The 16,970-nt window shown below is 39.9% G+C and overlaps 2 protein-coding genes across 2 annotated transcripts in view; one reads left to right on the top strand and one right to left on the bottom strand.

The window, feature by feature from the left end:
* The first annotated feature begins 100 nt into the window (after positions 1–100).
* Positions 101–9,996, top strand: LOC115005281 (DEP domain containing 5, GATOR1 subcomplex subunit). Its single transcript, XM_029427080.1, has 25 exons — positions 101–366; positions 688–755; positions 845–932; positions 1,031–1,077; positions 1,703–1,788; positions 1,867–1,950; positions 2,037–2,086; positions 2,414–2,483; positions 3,183–3,261; positions 3,364–3,425; positions 3,514–3,583; positions 3,662–3,734; positions 3,839–3,942; positions 4,061–4,135; positions 5,054–5,188; positions 5,312–5,373; positions 5,455–5,528; positions 5,628–5,697; positions 5,798–5,834; positions 6,353–6,473; positions 6,589–6,812; positions 7,363–7,563; positions 8,587–8,722; positions 8,824–8,915; positions 9,986–9,996. The coding sequence occupies exons 2-25, from the start codon at positions 698–700 to the stop codon at positions 9,994–9,996; spliced, it is 2,109 nt and encodes a 702-aa protein (XP_029282940.1). The 5' UTR covers positions 101–366; positions 688–697.
* A 59-nt stretch (positions 9,997–10,055) lies between these two features.
* LOC115005280 (GATOR complex protein DEPDC5-like) overlaps positions 10,056–16,970 on the bottom strand; it is a 7,377-nt gene continuing 462 nt past the window's right edge. Inside the window, exons 2-10 of the mRNA XM_029427078.1 lie at positions 15,895–15,954; positions 14,721–14,904; positions 13,473–13,633; positions 12,970–13,090; positions 12,026–12,193; positions 11,643–11,865; positions 10,581–10,714; positions 10,393–10,489; positions 10,056–10,148 (exon numbers count right to left, since the gene is read on the bottom strand). Coding sequence (XP_029282938.1) covers positions 10,056–10,148; positions 10,393–10,489; positions 10,581–10,714; positions 11,643–11,865; positions 12,026–12,193; positions 12,970–13,090; positions 13,473–13,633; positions 14,721–14,904; positions 15,895–15,954 — 1,241 coding nt within the window. The remainder of the gene's footprint in view (positions 10,149–10,392; positions 10,490–10,580; positions 10,715–11,642; positions 11,866–12,025; positions 12,194–12,969; positions 13,091–13,472; positions 13,634–14,720; positions 14,905–15,894; positions 15,955–16,970) is intronic.

Raw genomic sequence — 16,970 nt, 5'->3', positions numbered from 1 at the left:
CCATCAAAAGCGAAGATGGAAATAAGTGGAGTGAGTTCTCTTCTCTAAAACACTCTCTGACCCGCCGCGAACCAATCACATCACACATGTCCATGTTTTGGAGGAAGTACCACTGGCGAGCGCTAAGTTAGTTAGCTAGGAAAATGCTTTCTATTTCCACGTTAAAACGGAGGCTCTAACGCATTTCAACTATATGGGCGTATTTTGGTTGCAAATAGTTGTTGTAACGTTGATGCTGGCGTTAGTTAATTTAGTTGAGTAGCTGTATATAGTCTCAAATTAGACACATGCTAGGCTAGCATATGTCAACATCCCAGGGCAGTTTGTGCTGCTAGGAGTTTGAGTTGTTGAGGAGAGACTGCTCAGGTATTGCTATATTTATTTTAACCGATCTACCTTAATGTTTTATTGAATACTTCAATACTACAATAAGTCATCATAATACATAATATATATATATACAATACATTATATATATACAATACATGTTTTATATATATATATATATATATATATGTATATATATATATATATATATATATATATATATATATATATATATATATATATATATAAAACATGTATTGTATGTGTGTGTGATAGAGAGAACAAATACGTACCAAATTGCATGTAAGTTTACTTGCAACTTTGTGTTGTCACAAATTAACTGATGATTTTGATCCCCAGCTGGTTCATTATGAAGACCAATAAGTCATATAAGCTTGTGCTGCACAAGAAAGGTTTTGGTGGAAGTGGTAAGCAAGAACTTGCAATTCATGCAGTCTAAATTAATGTTTCTCTTTTGAAATATTGGATTTCTATGAAACTGTTTTCCTTTGAACAGATGACGAGTTGGTTGTCAACCCAAAGGTTTTCCCTCAAGTCAGTCTAAGGGATATAATCGAGATTGCACACCCCACAGATGAATACAGGTGATCTTTCATAATGAGAGAATCGCTGTTGTAAGATCATTTACATATTGTTACTCTACTGAGCCTGTAATCTGCCATTGTCTCTTTTGAAATCTCAGTCCTCTCCTGCTGCAAGTGAAGAGCCTAAAAGAGGACCTTCAGAAAGGTAAATTAATTATGATTGAAAACTTGACTATATGTATGCTTGCTATATTTCAGGAATTCAAATAGTCTAGATCAAATACATCTGATATTATTAATTATAGTATATTATTAATTATTACTATTCGTTGAGTATAGAGCTGTAATGATAAGTTGATTAATCAAGTTGATTTGCAGAAAATTAAGCGACAGTATCTTGATAAGCAGTTACGTAATTTTCCAAGCGGAAATGCCAAACATAACCTAATGTTATAAATGTGAGGATTTGCTGCTTTTGTTTGTCATTTGTAAGACTAAGGTGACATTGTTGGGTTTTGAAGTGGTCGGAGAAAACAAGCAATCTGAAGACCTCATCTTGGGCTTTAGGAAACTGTAAAGGGCATTTATACTGATATGGACATATGTGTCTGAAATAAAGTTACTAAAAATGAATTGATGAAAAAGATTATCGGCAGATTAGCCAATAATGAAAAGTATTGTTATTCCTTCTCTTGTAATAAACAGCGTAAATAGTAAAATATGCGTTGATTGTAAATGTTCTCTAATTATATTCAATCCATAAATTGCAAAGGTTATGATAGATGCTTTGCCTGTTCATTACCCATGATGGATATTTTGTTCTTATCCAGAGACAATCAGTGTGGATCAGACTGTAGCACAAGCCTTCAAGCTGCGTGCTTACCAGGATGTCATTGTTAACATTGTTGACCCAAAGGTAGGTTCACTGTGATCCTTCTGCATCGCCACCATTTGTCAGTTGAACAGAATCTGTCATAGTTATTTTCCCTTGCAGGATGTAACACTGGACCTGGTGGAGCTGACGTTTAAAGACCAGTACATCGGCAGAGGAGACATGTGGAGACTAAAGAAGGGTCTGGTGGGACATGAAAAGTTTATGTGTCTGGATATAATGTGCAATAGCACAGTTATGTGAGGATTTAACTGTTACAATCTTTATTCCAGGTGAGCACATGTGCCTATGTGACGCAGAAAGTGGAGTTTGCAGGAATCAGGTATTAAGCATACATTTCATTCACTACACTCCATATGCAGAAATGCATTTTGAGTGACTTGAATGTGGAATAAATCACATACACTTTTTTATATACGGTAGGTGCAAAGTTAAAAAAGAAAGCAAAGGGACTAGTTATGTTGCTGGAACTTTCCTACAGTTAGAATATAAAGTGTACCTTTTACAAAGATGGATGCTAAATAAGACAATTGTTTTGTTTTTTTCTCAGAATGTCCCTTGCCTTGTTTTCTTTGTATACAATGGATTGACATGACTGTATAATGTTTCTGCCTCTACATGCATGCTCATGATGTTTTTCATTCCCCAGAGCCCAGGCCAGTGAGCTCTGGGTGAAGGGAGAGAAAGTGACCTGTGGGTACATCAGTGAAGACACCAGGGTAAGAGCAGTTTTGAAAGACAGTACAACAATAAATGTAATTGAAGTATTCACAATCTATGAATTTGACCTTTTTCATCTAACAGAGGAATTGGATGTTAGTATTAATCAGTTTACCACAGAATTGTATGGTAAAAGTTATTTTTTTCCACAAAAATGTGAACCACCGCAACCACAAGAGGTCCTTGAGCATACAGTCATAAATGTGCACAAAACTTATTAGACTTATGGGTCCTGTAGTATACAAGATTAGCCGTGGACCGACAGACGCACACACACATGACTGAACACATTACCTCCCCACTGGCTTACTTCTGGCAGAGATAATAAAATCATTAAATACACAAACAGTCAGTAAAATGGGCTGCTAAGCTCTGTTTACTGAGCTTTAAGGAGGGACATTACATGGACAGGTTAGGGTTTGATATTAAAACCATAGCAAGAAATAAAACAAGAGGTCAAACGTATGAATGGTACATAACAATCTGGTCAAGCAGTATTTATCTTTTTTGTCCTTATTGCACCACAACTAATGGTGCATTCAACACATCATGTTTTGGCGGTGGGGGTGGGGTTTGGGAAATAAGGTTTGTTTGAACATATCATATGTGAACTGTTATTACAAGCTTGTCGACCTGACCTGATTTATTTGTTATTCATCATTAATTTCTCTCTAATATCTTGTGATCTTGTGACTCAGGTGGTGTTCAGATCCACATCTGCAATGGTGTACATCTTTATCCAGATGAGTTGTGAGATGTGGGACTTTGACATCTATGGTTAGTTGGACCTCTGATTTGTAACTCACACTTTGTAAGCAGGTTTTATTTATTCAGTCATATAAAGGTTCTCTTGGAATCATTTGAACGTTTTGCTCTCAGGTGATCTCTACTTTGAGAAGGCTGTAAATGGTTTCTTGTCCGACCTTTTCGCCAAGTGGAAGGTTTGTGATTTCTATTCTTTTTGTTTGCCTTTGTTGTAACATTTTCATTCAAATATGAAACAAACACAGTGTTTTAATGTTAAAACAGGAGAAGAACTGCAGTCATGAGGTGACTGTTGTACTTTTCTCGCGTACATTCTACAATGCCAAGACTATTGGTGAGTCTGTTTCCTATGTTGTCACACACAGTGAGGTATTGATACATTTATCATCAATACTAATATCATTTTCCTCAGAGGAATTTCCTGAGATTCTGAGAGGGTCCATCAGACAGGATCATGATGGACATTTTTATGAAGACTTTTACAGGTAACCATAGCTACAGTGCATAGCTTTTAATGATGTACCTTACTTCAAGTTCATCTGACTTACAGACTTTAGGTCTTTAAGGTTTTTTACTGTTTTGTGATCAGGGTGGTGGCTCAGAATGAGAGACGGGATGAGTGGACATCACTACTGGTCACTATCAAGAAGCTCTTCATTCAGTATCCTGTCCTGGTGCGGGTGAAAGAAGCAGGTAGTAAATGAGTCCAGTCTTTGGCTGACTAATGGATCTTTGGATCAGGTGCTTTTTGTAACATTTTGTAAAATCTTGCGTTGTGTGTGTGTCTTTCGTTTATTTACTTTAATTCCAGATGGTTTTCCTGTTGGTTACAACTCAACTGCTGCTCAAGGAAACTACCTGGAGGCCATTAACCTTTCCTTCAATGGTGAGTAGTCTAATCGTAGAATAGTGTGTACATTCAGGGCTGTCCACATATCATATTTTCAAGAAAATTCATGATAACGATAATATCGTGATATCTAGCGAAAGTTTGAAAGAAAAAAATTCTAATAATGCTATCAGTTCATCTTTAGCTTTATTTATGGTGCGTGTTGTCTCTGTTTTAGGAAACGTACTACACACAAAATACAAATGTCGGGAGGTGGAGAGAGAGTGTCTTTAACCATAACTGTCCAAAAGCTTCCATTTATTATCCGCTGGATTGTTTACACGATATTATCATAACTGTATTATTTGCATGATATCAATATTTATTTTTTTAATATCACGGTTATTGTCAATACCAGGACACCCCTACTACATACATACCATAACTGTGAAAGTTTCAGCCACTGCAAGGCTGAAACTCAGACTTGTTTTTAAACTTCCTCCATGGGCCAATCAAAGCCTTGAAAGATACCCGTGTGCATGTATTCAGTTATTGGAGTGAAAAGAGAATAATAATACTGAATTCTTAAAAACATTTTGGGAAATTTGCATCAAATATTTCTTTCCGAGTACTTTCTGACGAATCACACAAACACAAAGATTAAATAAAATAAAATAAAAAGGTTTTACTTGCTGTTTTAATTCTTCTTGTTCATACTGGCCTCATTCTTTGCAAAGATGCTTTCCAAAGCTAAACAAATTAAATTAAGTGGATTTCTTTTAAGTTAGTCTTTTTAGAACAACATTTCCCCAGACAGAGTTTCCTTGTTGATCTGCAGGGCAGAGATAGTATCAAATAGAGGGAATTCTGCAGTGATAAGACACTTGTGAAATTGTGAACATGTCCTTTAGTATCAAAAGTAAATTCCAGTTATGTGAGAATAAGAAAAGATGACAATGACCATGTCCCCCCCAGTGTTTGACAAGCACTACATCAACCGTAACTTTGACCGCACCGGCCAGATGTCAGTGGTCATCACACCCGGGGTGGGAGTGTTTGAAGTCGACCGTCTGCTTATGATTCTCACCAAACAGCGTATGATTGACAACGGTGAGTGTGACAAACATGCTTCACTTGGAACTTCATATTGAACAGGTCTTTTTGTTAACAGAGAATTTAGGATTTATTGCATGGAGTTAATGATGTTGGAGACGCATACTTTTCCCTCTTTAGGTATTGGGGTGGACTTGGTGTGTATGGGGGAGCAGCCGTTGCACGCAGTACCATTATTCAAGGTAACTCATTCAGACTGTGATTGTCTGTAGGTGCATTAGGTCATATACATGCTGGTTTCTGATGTTCATTACTCTCTGTAGCTGCACAACAGGACGACACCTGGAGACTCTCGCGTGGGAGACGACTATAACCTTCCTCACTGGATCAACCACAGGTAAAATGGCACAAATTATATATAAAGATACAATCAAATTCAATGCAAAGGTGGAATTGATTGATTTATATGTTGTATCTTTTTATTCCACACCTGCAGCTTCTACACCTCCAAAAGTCAGAACTCTTGTAGCTCCTTCACCCCTCGAATCAAACTGGCCGGCCGCAAGGTGCATTTACATTTTTCGCAGCACTGTTGTTTCATTTTTTTTAATTGAAAAGGATTTTTTTTCACGTTTTAACATTTCATTGAAATTACATTTCTTCTAGCTTCATGCTGAAAAATTCAAGAACAGCAAGGACCACAGTAAGTTGCCACCCGTTATCTCTGAGAGCTCTTCCTAATCTCTTAAAGCATGGGTTAGATAGTTACTTCATTTGTAGGCATGCTAGGGATGGTCTGACTGTCTGTCTGACTGTCTGTCTGACTGTCTGTCTGACTGTCTGACTGCCTGTCTGACTGCCTGTCTGCCTGTCTGCCTGTCTGACTGTCTGCCTGCCTGCCTGTCTGTCTGACTGTCTGACTGCCTGTCTGTCTGTCTGCCTGTCTGACTGTCTGACTGCCTGTCTGTCTGTCTGTCTGTCTGTCTGTCTGTCTGTCTGTCTGTCTGCATCTACTTGATTAATTGGACGTTTATGGTCACCATAGTGTTAATGCCATTGACTTTGGTGATCCCTGACCTTTCCTCTATTGTCACCATGAGGTTGATATGTTTAGATTTTAGTGAAATGGCTTTTCAACTTTTGGAAGAATTACCAAGGAATATGATACAGAGATTAATGGAGCCCACAGGATAAATCCAAATCATACTTACCCTCTTCCAGCTCTCTGTGCTCCAAAGGACTCTGAAAACAGCCTGCCTATTCAGGTGGACTACGACGCCTATGATGCTCAGGTGTTCAGACTGCCTGGTCCTTCACGAATTCAGAGAAGCACCAACTTCAGGTATCTTACTGCTTGTACAACACTAAACTAGGCTCACATTACACACAGAGGACAGAGTTACCCTTTCTAGTGGACCTTCAGCCCCATTGATCAGCAGAGACTGTGTGTCTTTCAGGATGGGTCGAGACAAAGAGACGAGTGGGAGGAAGAGCTGGGGATCGGTGGATGTCAGTGCAGGCATAGGTGCATCCCCTCCTGTTCGCTCTGGAGGTCCGGAAGAACAGCGCAGCCTGGCGTCTGATGATAGTTTAGGCCCTGTGTCCAACATGCTGCTTATACCCCGCATGCCTCCCATCCAGTATGAGGTCAGCAGCTCCCTGGGATACACCAGCACCAGAGGTAACTCCTCCACATCTTAAAGGGATAGTTTAGATGTTTTGAAGTGGGGTTGTATGATATATATATATATATATATATATATATATATATATATATATATATATATATATATATCTATATCTAAAATCGGTTTCACTGCTTTACCTTGCTGCCATTTCTGACGGGGAACTGAAGCCATTATAGTCACCTATGCTGTCTTTAAAGCCACCAGACTCCTTTTGACAAAAAAAATATTTTACCTCGCTGAACATGGAAGTCACTGGTCTACTGCTGCATCGATTGGTTAGTTTGTTTTATGTGACTTTGGTAAATCTGAACTAACCCTTTAAACCACCAAAGTCACACAATAACACAAACTTATTAACCCATCAACGCGTGCCGACCGCAATCTACTGTAGAATACACTGACTATGAATAAGTACCTCATATAATCCTACATCAAAATATCTGAACTTTCCCTTTATTGGAAAACGCTTACAAGGGATGTGAAAAAGTGTGCTCCATCTCTTTGCTTTCTCCATCTCATTATTGTTGTCTTGCTGTTGTTCAGAGTTGTTGGAAAAGATGATGGACTCTCAGCGGGACTCCAGTGCCCCGGGAAGGTTCACAGTGGGAAGTGCTGAGTCCACCCTGCACATCCGCCCAGGAGGTTACACACCTCAGAGAGCACTCATTAACCCCTTCACCCCATCCAGGATGCCCATGAAGCTGACCTCCAACCGCCGGCGGTGGATGCACACCTTCCCTGTTGGTGAGGGGGCACACAGCTTTGTGAAAACACACGCATGCAGTCAACAATTGATTTGACCTAGTTAAGGGGTGATGATGGATGATGTAGTTTGTGGTGTTGAACTGTATTGCAGTATACAGAGAGGTGGTATTTAGCCTTCCCTTTTGCCTGCTGTAAACATTCCGCCTGTTCATACTGGCCGTTAAGCAATATATTACTAATATACTTCCAATGGACACACTCACAGACCTCTTCTCATGCAAAAATATATTCCAAACTTCAACAGTTTCAATCAGTCAAATCCAGTGGAAGATACTCACTTGATTTGTCTAAGTTAGATATATAAAGTTCAGATAAACTGTGGAATACATTTTAGCACCAAAGGAGGACTGTGGATGTTGTCCCACATCACTGGAGTGCTTTAGGGAGAGATCTTTTAATGGCCAGTATGAACAGGAAGAATGATAACAGCAAATAAACCTGTTTTACCTCAATTCTTGAATATTCTATCTGATTATAAACTATTTCTCAGTAGCTTTTCTAAAAAACTTCCTATATCACTATTGTGGTATAGAATAATGTGCTGTCTACAGGGACAGAATATTTGATGCTTATTGCCCATATTTATGGCTACCACATGCAAGTAGATCATTGTTTATGGAGCATTTAGCTTCATAAATATGTATATATATGAGAATGTGTTTTGCATTTTCATGCAATTGTTGCTTTCAGTCATTCTGTTTATTCAACACTTGATCCTGATCATGATCAACTACTGGCAACATTTCTTAATATTATTCATGATCTTATGCGTTAAAACATGACAAACATTTTTTTATGACAAAGTATTTTAAAAACAAACGACCAATATGTTTTGCTTTGGATATTTAGTCTTCAGAGGATAAACTGAAATGTTTTTGGTCACAACTTTACACTTGCACACAAGAAAGATCAAAAGCTATTGGGAAGAGTAAGAATTTAATGAAAACTGTAATGCTGGCATTTATCCAAGCATCAGACTGTAAGTGCACTGTTATTCTTCAGGGGCTTCTGGCGAGGCAATCCAGATCCATCACCAGACCCGACAGAACATGGCTGAACTGCAGGGCAGCCAGCAGAGAGATCCCGCCCACACTTCCGCTGAGCTGCTGGAGCTGGCCTATCACGAGGCCACTGGAAGGTTAGACACGCCCACCACAAGGAACAACCGTTTCCTTTGTAAAGAAATGTAAACTAAAACACAGACAGTGAGATGAATGCTTATTTATCTTTCTATTTAAGGCGAACAGTCTCCAGGCATGCAGGAGAGAACGGCCTTTACATCGGTGGAGGGATGGAAGAGTTGACTGGGAGTCCAGGGAGCAACAACAGTGGTGATATGCCCACTCAAAAACAATGTTTTCCTGAAACATACCGAGTATTTTACCCCGCTCTTCTCTAGAATTGGAGAGCACTGATTTTAGGATTCATGCTGCTCACAGTCTGTCTTTGATTCCTCTTTATCTCTGACGATCTGCATCATTGCTGTTTCTACTTGACTTTCACTTAAGGACGTCCTGACCATGTTTTATGATCAAATATTTACTTCATTTCTATTTACTATAAAGCAAACAGCATACAATGCACTTTGCTTACAGTGTGCTCACATTTAAAACTAGAAAAGCAACACTGTAGTGCTACGTGTAGCACTACAGTGTTGTGGCAACTGACTGAGTCTTATTCCTTAACTGAATCTGCTGCAGCAAATAGATTTTGTGCAGTTCCCCCTCACTGTTTTAACAAAGAGCAAGTGGGCACAAGATTTTGAAGACATAATTCCAGGAGCAAACTCCTGGCTTTATTATTCAAAAACTGGAATGAACATTGTGGTCACAGAATAAACAGCTACTGCCTGCAGTTTAACGGATGTTATTGAGTTTTCCTCTGTACACTGCAAACTCCACTCAGGATCAGTGAGCAGTACATTTATTAAACAATAAAATGCAGCACTGGACATCACTGTAAAATACTTTTAGGAGTAAATATTCATTTAAAAAGAAATGTCTTCCATCTCCTTCGCACACTGCAGTTGGTAGCGCCCTAGGCAACCGCCTACAACAGCGCTGGATGGCAGCAAAGATGCCTCCTTTTGCCAGCTCACTGCAACTTTGCATGATGTTATTTTTTGTCAGTGCATTACATTTGTAATTTATGTGCTAAAGTCACTGAATACGTTTTATGTCTACAAGTTTCAGCTGTGGTGCAAACAGCTTGAATCACCACAAAGGTACTATGGATTAAATGTGATCCCGGTGTGAGAGTTGACAGTGTCACTAGCTACCAGCAGGCACAAAGTACACACACACACACACACAATACAAGTAAAACTGGAATCTGATTGGGCCAATACAAGTCACAAACATCATGTGACTCCCACGTGTTTCTGCACACCATGCTCATGCAGGAATGAGTTAGAGGAGCGCACACACACACGCACGCACACGCAACACACACGCACACGCACACAGAGAGCTTCAGTGATGCTCAGGGACCTCGTTACTGACCTGAGAGTGATAGATGTAGGAGGAGCGAGGGCTACGTATAAAATCCAAAATAAAGGCAGCGTCCTGTCAGCACACAGGAAGAACATAACCCAGGATGAAACACCCAAAGCCCAGCAACAGGAAGAGAACAGAGCATGGGGGGAAATGCAGATGGAATGAGAGAAACAAGAGCCCCGCACCAAAGCACCAGCAAAGAAGACTTCATGTCTTTGTTGCTGATCAAAATACATTTAGATGGGAAAGCAAAAGCTAAATGCCTGAAGTAAAACAATGTAATCTGATCCACACACATAGTACAGACGCTCACCTTGCGGGGACTGTCTACATATGTGGGGGCTGTGGCAACGCTGGAGGAGTCACTGACAGCTGTTGAGGGCTTCGCCTGCTGCTGCTCCTCCAGAATCCTGAGAGGAAGCAGAAAGAATGCAGTTAAAGCTTAGATTCATGGCTCGAACGCAGACAACGCGTTGGCCTGCAGTCCCAGGAGACACTCACTTCTGGTTCTGCTCCATCTCCAGTAAGACTGATAAAGCTGATGTGCCTTTCTTGCCTTGTGGGGGCACCACTGGCTCGGGAGGATACGCAGGGAGAGGACTGGTAACCTGCAGTCCTTTCATTGATGTGCCCTTCTGATATGTGAAAAACAGAGTGAAAGCAACAGAGGTACTCAAGATACTGCAAAAACAAATGTTAGGAGTTGTTTGCCCCATGTTCAGTGTTATTATTGTCCTGGAACAATGCTCCGTTTAATGTCTGTAAGCCAATAGTTTTTAATACAGACTGCATCATCTTTTGATGACTTATTTTGCTTTTTTTTGTAACTGCAAGAGTGAGACATTAAAGAAATGTCCCACTGCTGTCTGTAAAGGTAAAGCAGGCTTCTGCAAGTCTCTGCAAGTTGATTTTGATACCAGAGACACATGAAAAATGAAATAGGGCGAAAACTAATAAATATTTAATAGTATTTTAATCTGCCAATTATTTTCTCAAGAAATAAATTCATAGTTTTTTGATAAAATGTTAGAAAACAAATTCACAGTCATGACTTCCTAAATGCCTTACATGTACTTAAAGTATCAAAAAGGTACTCATTTAGCAATAGTTCCCGTTAGTGTTATATTATAATATATTATATTATTGGGTTGTTATTACTGATGCATTTTCGTGTAATGTAGTAAGTGATCAGGTTTTAAACTGTTAGATTCACTTTGCAACAATGCATTATATTTTATATGCTCTTCATAGGTTTTTGAAAAGTAACTAGTTTATACAGCTGTTGGATAACTGGAGTGGAGTAAAAAGTACAATATTTCCTTTTTAAAAGTAATGGAGTAGAAGCATAAAGTAGCAAAAATGTTAAAATCTCATGGGAGGTAAAAAATGCATTCAATAAGACGTAAATGTATTGCATTTGAAAAATGACAAACTGCAGCACAAGTGTCAGGTTCATATAATATTAAACTATATGCAGTAATGTGTAAATTCAAACATCGAACTGAAAGGGAACAGCAACTGTAAAGGTGTTTGTGACATGTGATGTAAGAGAGAGAGCCTGACTCTGATGATCCTGTCGGAGCGATGGCGACGCCGAATGCGGTTGAGACCCTCCAGGAAGCGGATGAAACCATCCAGCAGGATCCAGTCCCCGCTGCCTCCCATCCCAGCACCTGCTCCCTCCCCATAAACATCCCAGTGCCCCTCCCCGTCTGCCACCCGCCTGGCTCCTCCAGCCGGCAGCAGGAGGAAGCGAGTCCTCCAGAACTTCAGAGAGTCGATCAAACTGTGGACGCAGTTTCATTTTATAGGTATATAAAAATAATTATACCAAAAGATTAACTCACTCAAACTCATATTTGGCTTTGATTTGACCATAAACAAAACATTAATACAGCTGTTAAGCTCTGACAACATATATACTGGCTGTGTAAGAGTATTTGCACCTGAAGTCCTCAGAGCCAGCAGAGCAGATGTACTGATCCAGGTAGTTCCACTTGTACTCCTCCAGTCTCTCATGGCCAAACTCCACCCAGCAGGACAGAAACTGAGCATCAGAATGTGGAGGACACAGACTGTAACTGTACTGGATCTGTGCTGACTCGTATGGGTACCTAAAAACACACAGACACACAGACACACAGACAGTCACTATTCCCTTTTTATTAGATAATGACAGTAAAGAGCTTTCAGGAAATGAGGGGAGAGAGATGGGGGATGACATGATGCAAGTGGAGAACACTTCTCTAAAACATATGAATCAGAACACAGGACATAACTGATCCTGGTTCTCCTTTTCATGTACACTCAGGAAGATACTTCCTCCCTTACATATACAGTACACTGAGGTTAAGGCAGCTCCAGCTGAGTTACAGCAGCAGCTTTCCAGTCGGTGTGGAGCTTCTTCAGCGCGAGTGAAGAAGACATAAAACTCACAATTTACTCGCAAACATAAGCCGTGGAGGAACAACCCTAAAAACAAGGTTTTGACAAAAATAAGTAACTGTAACATTTGGAGACAACATAAGTTATTCAATAGTCAATGTGTTATTATGACAATACTATTGAATTTCAATTTACCATGAAAGAAAAGTTACAAAAATGTTTGTGTACACTATGCTGTCTATTATAGTTCTTAGAAAGAAAGTCAATTGGAATCGGCAGGCCAGACTTAAAAAAAGAATCGGGATTGGCCAGTGGTGGATCTGTACTACCATTTAATGGTTTTTACTGTAAGGTTTACAGGTGAACATGTATTGTGTTTTCATACAGGATGGGACACTTACAGTCCACACTTTCCCCTGTAACTTCTCTTAACATTAGGGAGGTTCAACATGGCAAAAGAATGCAGAATGAGTTCTTTCTGTTAGGGGCTTGCAGGCGTACTCACTTGGGCAGGTAGCGAGTGACAGTGATTATCTTGTCTTTGAGGCAAACTTTATGGAAGGTCCGGCCCATACTGAGCCAGTAAACCGTCTCCTCCTCCTCTGCTCGACGCAGAGAGACCAAACCTGAAACCCCAAGAAGAAAGAGGACACATACGCCATGGGTCTGTTGATGTTTTCCAACAACATCTTATAGACACATTTTCTCAAATACTGAAACCAGAGGTGGACTGAGTTATCACAAATACATATTCAAGCTGTTGATGTCATTTTGTTTCCTAGTGAAAGGTGAAAATGCTATTTTACAGTGAATATCCAATATCAAACTATGCACATCCCACAGCTGAAATGCAACAACTTTATGGAGCTGCTGAAAGGCATTGTGGGAAACGACTACAACATGAGGCAGTTTGAGAATCAGGGGCTACTCTCAGAAATAATGTATCCTGTGGCCAATCTGAAAATGTCAAGTATTTAAAATGTGTATATATAAGAAACATGAGTTTACCTCTTGAGTAGAGAGGACTGCTGCCAAGCGGCGTGGCCACAGCGGGCTGGGGTTTCCTGTTATTGGGTTGGACAATGATCTGGTAGCCCTGCATCAACCTCTGACAGATAAACTCCTCAAACACCTGAGACGCACTCATCACTGGAGCTTCATCTTCACGCCTGAGAAAGAGACAGAAGCATGAAAACATATCAACACAGAGTCTGATCCTTTGATTTGACAATGGCACTATATAAAACACAACACAAATAGAATTAGAAATGCTGTGCAAACCTCTGCTAATGCTGTATTTGCATGTTCATCACAAACAGCACTGTGCTTCACTGATTTTATTGATACTAAATTCTAGTGTCCTTTTAGGAGAATATTAGAGAGTATTTGTTTTTTTTCAAACCGAACCCTATTTTCCCATGTTTTTGTGTCTATTTGACTAATGGGAACAACCATTTTTGAAATTGGTCCAGTATTGAGCGAGAGTGCTGAAGCTGGTGGCTGCTAAACGCGCTGCAACGTGATCTACCGGGCATTTGTGCACAGTCAATGTACGTCCACTAAAAGTGCTTGTTGCCTCAGATAGTTATTATAAGTGTGTGACTGCAATATAGAAAGGACCCTACAGAGAACTAAAACATTTTATTACCTTTCACTTGATCTGGTGTGGTTTTGTTATTGTGTCTAACAAAGTCAACATTTTTGAAATTTCGCAAGAGTTGACTTGCCGGTGCTGTCAGAGTTTGTTGTATTGGAGTACAGAAAGCGTAGTTTAGTTTTATCTGAAAGATTTTCAATGTCATAGCTGAATATAAAGCTGATTTTGACAATGTGTATGAGGCCTAACCTTTTGTGAGGTTTCAGATTTCAACTATTTTCCCCTTTTGTCCCTCAGACACAAAAACATGGGAAAAAAGCATGTAAATAAAAATATTTTTTCTTCCAAAATGTGAAGCCCTAAGAAGTGCCTGCAGCCTTCTCTTTTTGAGTGTCTCAACATTTTTGATACATTTTCACCTCTCTAATCAAAAAGTAATTAGACTTTGTTCAAAGTAATTTTAGTAGAAAAATCAACCATTAAATATAAAAGGGGACAAAAAAGGATTTTGACAAGTGAGGTGGCATGTCCTTGACCCCTTGTTGAGAGTACGTCCTTGTGCATGTGACTGTATGAACAGCTGTTGAGTGTCTTAGCCAGTTGCAAGCACAAAGTAATTTGCTATAGACAGTTGTACTCCCCGACAGGATGCTGCCTACCTCTCCAAGTCACTGTGCGGCAGCAGGTCGTAGCAGCCTTCAGTGTAGTCGTTCTGTAGCGCCTGGCGGTCGGGGAAGTAGTCGGTGGTGAGGGGCAGGCAGGCCGGTGTGGTCAGAGACTTCCAGTCCACCCCCACTGTGCAGCAGAAGCTGGGCACTGTCGGGGGTGCAGACAGCAGCAGGGCTTCAGGAGCACCCACACCATACACACATACAAAAAAATCCCCACAGCAAAGACAAATGCATGTACCCCCGAGTGGAGAGGTACATGTGTGAGGGGCGGGGATGGATATAGAGAGGAAGGGGAAACAGAGTGGGGTGATAAGTAAAGAAAGGAGGGGAGAGGATGAAGACATGAAGGTTGAAACAAAAGATACAAACAAAAAAAGAAAGTAGAAGAGAGGGGAAGAAAAAACAGAACGTGTTACTTTACTGGCCTCGTCGCCCCTGCTGGTGATTCCTGAGCGGCCGGTAGTTGTGGCGCAGTGATCAAACATGCAGATTGTGGCAGCCTGTGATCACCATCACTCACAAGCAAGTGAAAAATGTGTCCTGAGCTCAGCAAAGGTGTGAACTGTAAAGTGACTGAGTGAATTTAAGCAGAGAAATCACATCATGCAAACATACAGATGGTGAGCAAACTCTTAAATATTGTGTGCAAGAGAGACTTGTTTGACAGAAGCACCAGTTTACAATCAATCAAGAGAAATATTCTATGCATACCGCCATGCAGGAATGAGATATACACACAAGGTGAATGCAAACAGGTCATGGTGAAGAAAAATGATGCTCAGACTAATTAAATAGGATTAAAGGATTTTAAGACATGGTAATATTTTATCATGAGAATTAAGATCAACAGAGGGCCCAGAGAAAGAGGAAGAAAAGAGTCAGACAGAGAAAGTGAGGATACAGAGGGAGGAGGAGGGGTAACCCCTAGCCACATGACCTGTAAGAGTTGTTTATACCTGCAACCCCTGGAGACAGATGCCCAGAGAAACCTGTCTGCCAAAGCTGAATAAGCCTTCACAGGTTAAAGACACCCCTGAAGGTTTATTGCCATTATCAGTTTGGTGATTAAGAATATCAACCCGATTCTGAGGTATGGCTATATGACAACGTTCGTCACTTATCAATTGATGTTTTAGTTTTCATAGGAGCAAGATGGACTCACTTGGATTGGCACCACTTAGGGAGAAGTCTTCAAATGTGGAGCCACGGTTGGTTAGTGTTCCTGCACAGAGATTGCAATTTAAAATATGTGTTAAATGACCATTACAGTTTTCCAGAGTCCAAGGTAATGTGGTAAAAAAAATTGTTTTGTCTGTGCAACAGTCCTAAATTCACTGATATTTAATATACTGTCATTTATATAAAAAGGAAAGCAGCAAATCCTCACATTTGAGGAGCTGGAACCTGCACATTTATAACATTTTTGCTTGAAAAGTGACTGAAACGATTGATCTTTCGTCAGAATAGTTGGCAGTTCATTTCTTTCTATCATTTAATTGATGAATTGTTGCAGCTCTTTCACATAGCTTCCCTTGTTTGGCTGAACATGGCTACATCATCATTTTATTTCTCAAAGGATAAGACTGCCATTTGTATTTTTTTGTGTCAACAAATCCAAGACCCAAAGCAACAATGTGTTAGTATGTCTCTCAATACCTTCCGGTTTACATACCAGTCTGTGGCTCTCAACCCAAAGCCCACTGATTACTAATGAAGACTTACTGTATATCTTTAAAGCTCAAATCAAATCAAATCAAATCAAATTTATTTGTATAGCCCAATATCACAAATGATACATTTGTCTCAGTGTGCTTTACAGACTGTACAGGTTACGACACCCTCTGTCCTTAGACCCTCGCATCGCACAAGGAAAAACTTCCTAAAAAGAAAAAAAATCCATGACATTCTTAATAGAAGTCTGTGGGTTGGCTGCTTCACTGCAGAGTTCCTGTCAGATCTGGTTTAGTGCTCACAAATATATAGTTTAATTTTTCTAAAGGCTTAGTCATTTCCTAAACCAGCTGGCCACTGTAGTTTTAACAAAAGTTACTCAAACAGGAGGAAATGCAAATTGCATTTGTTGGGAACTATTTTCAGCGGCGGATTGATGAAAGAACATATCACCCAGTGCAATAGTTTCTCATTTGTATCTCATTGTATCGCCAACCTCCACTGATATTGATATCTTCATGACCTAATTGGAAAAATAACCACACTGTATGTCTTATCTCTAAATAT

This window comes from Cottoperca gobio, unplaced genomic scaffold (genome assembly GCF_900634415.1).
Source record: "Cottoperca gobio unplaced genomic scaffold, fCotGob3.1 fCotGob3_292arrow_ctg1, whole genome shotgun sequence".
Taxonomy (NCBI): Eukaryota; Metazoa; Chordata; class Actinopteri; order Perciformes; family Bovichtidae; genus Cottoperca; species Cottoperca gobio.
Note: the sequence above shows the minus strand (reverse complement) of the source record. Positions and strands in the feature narration are given on the sequence as shown.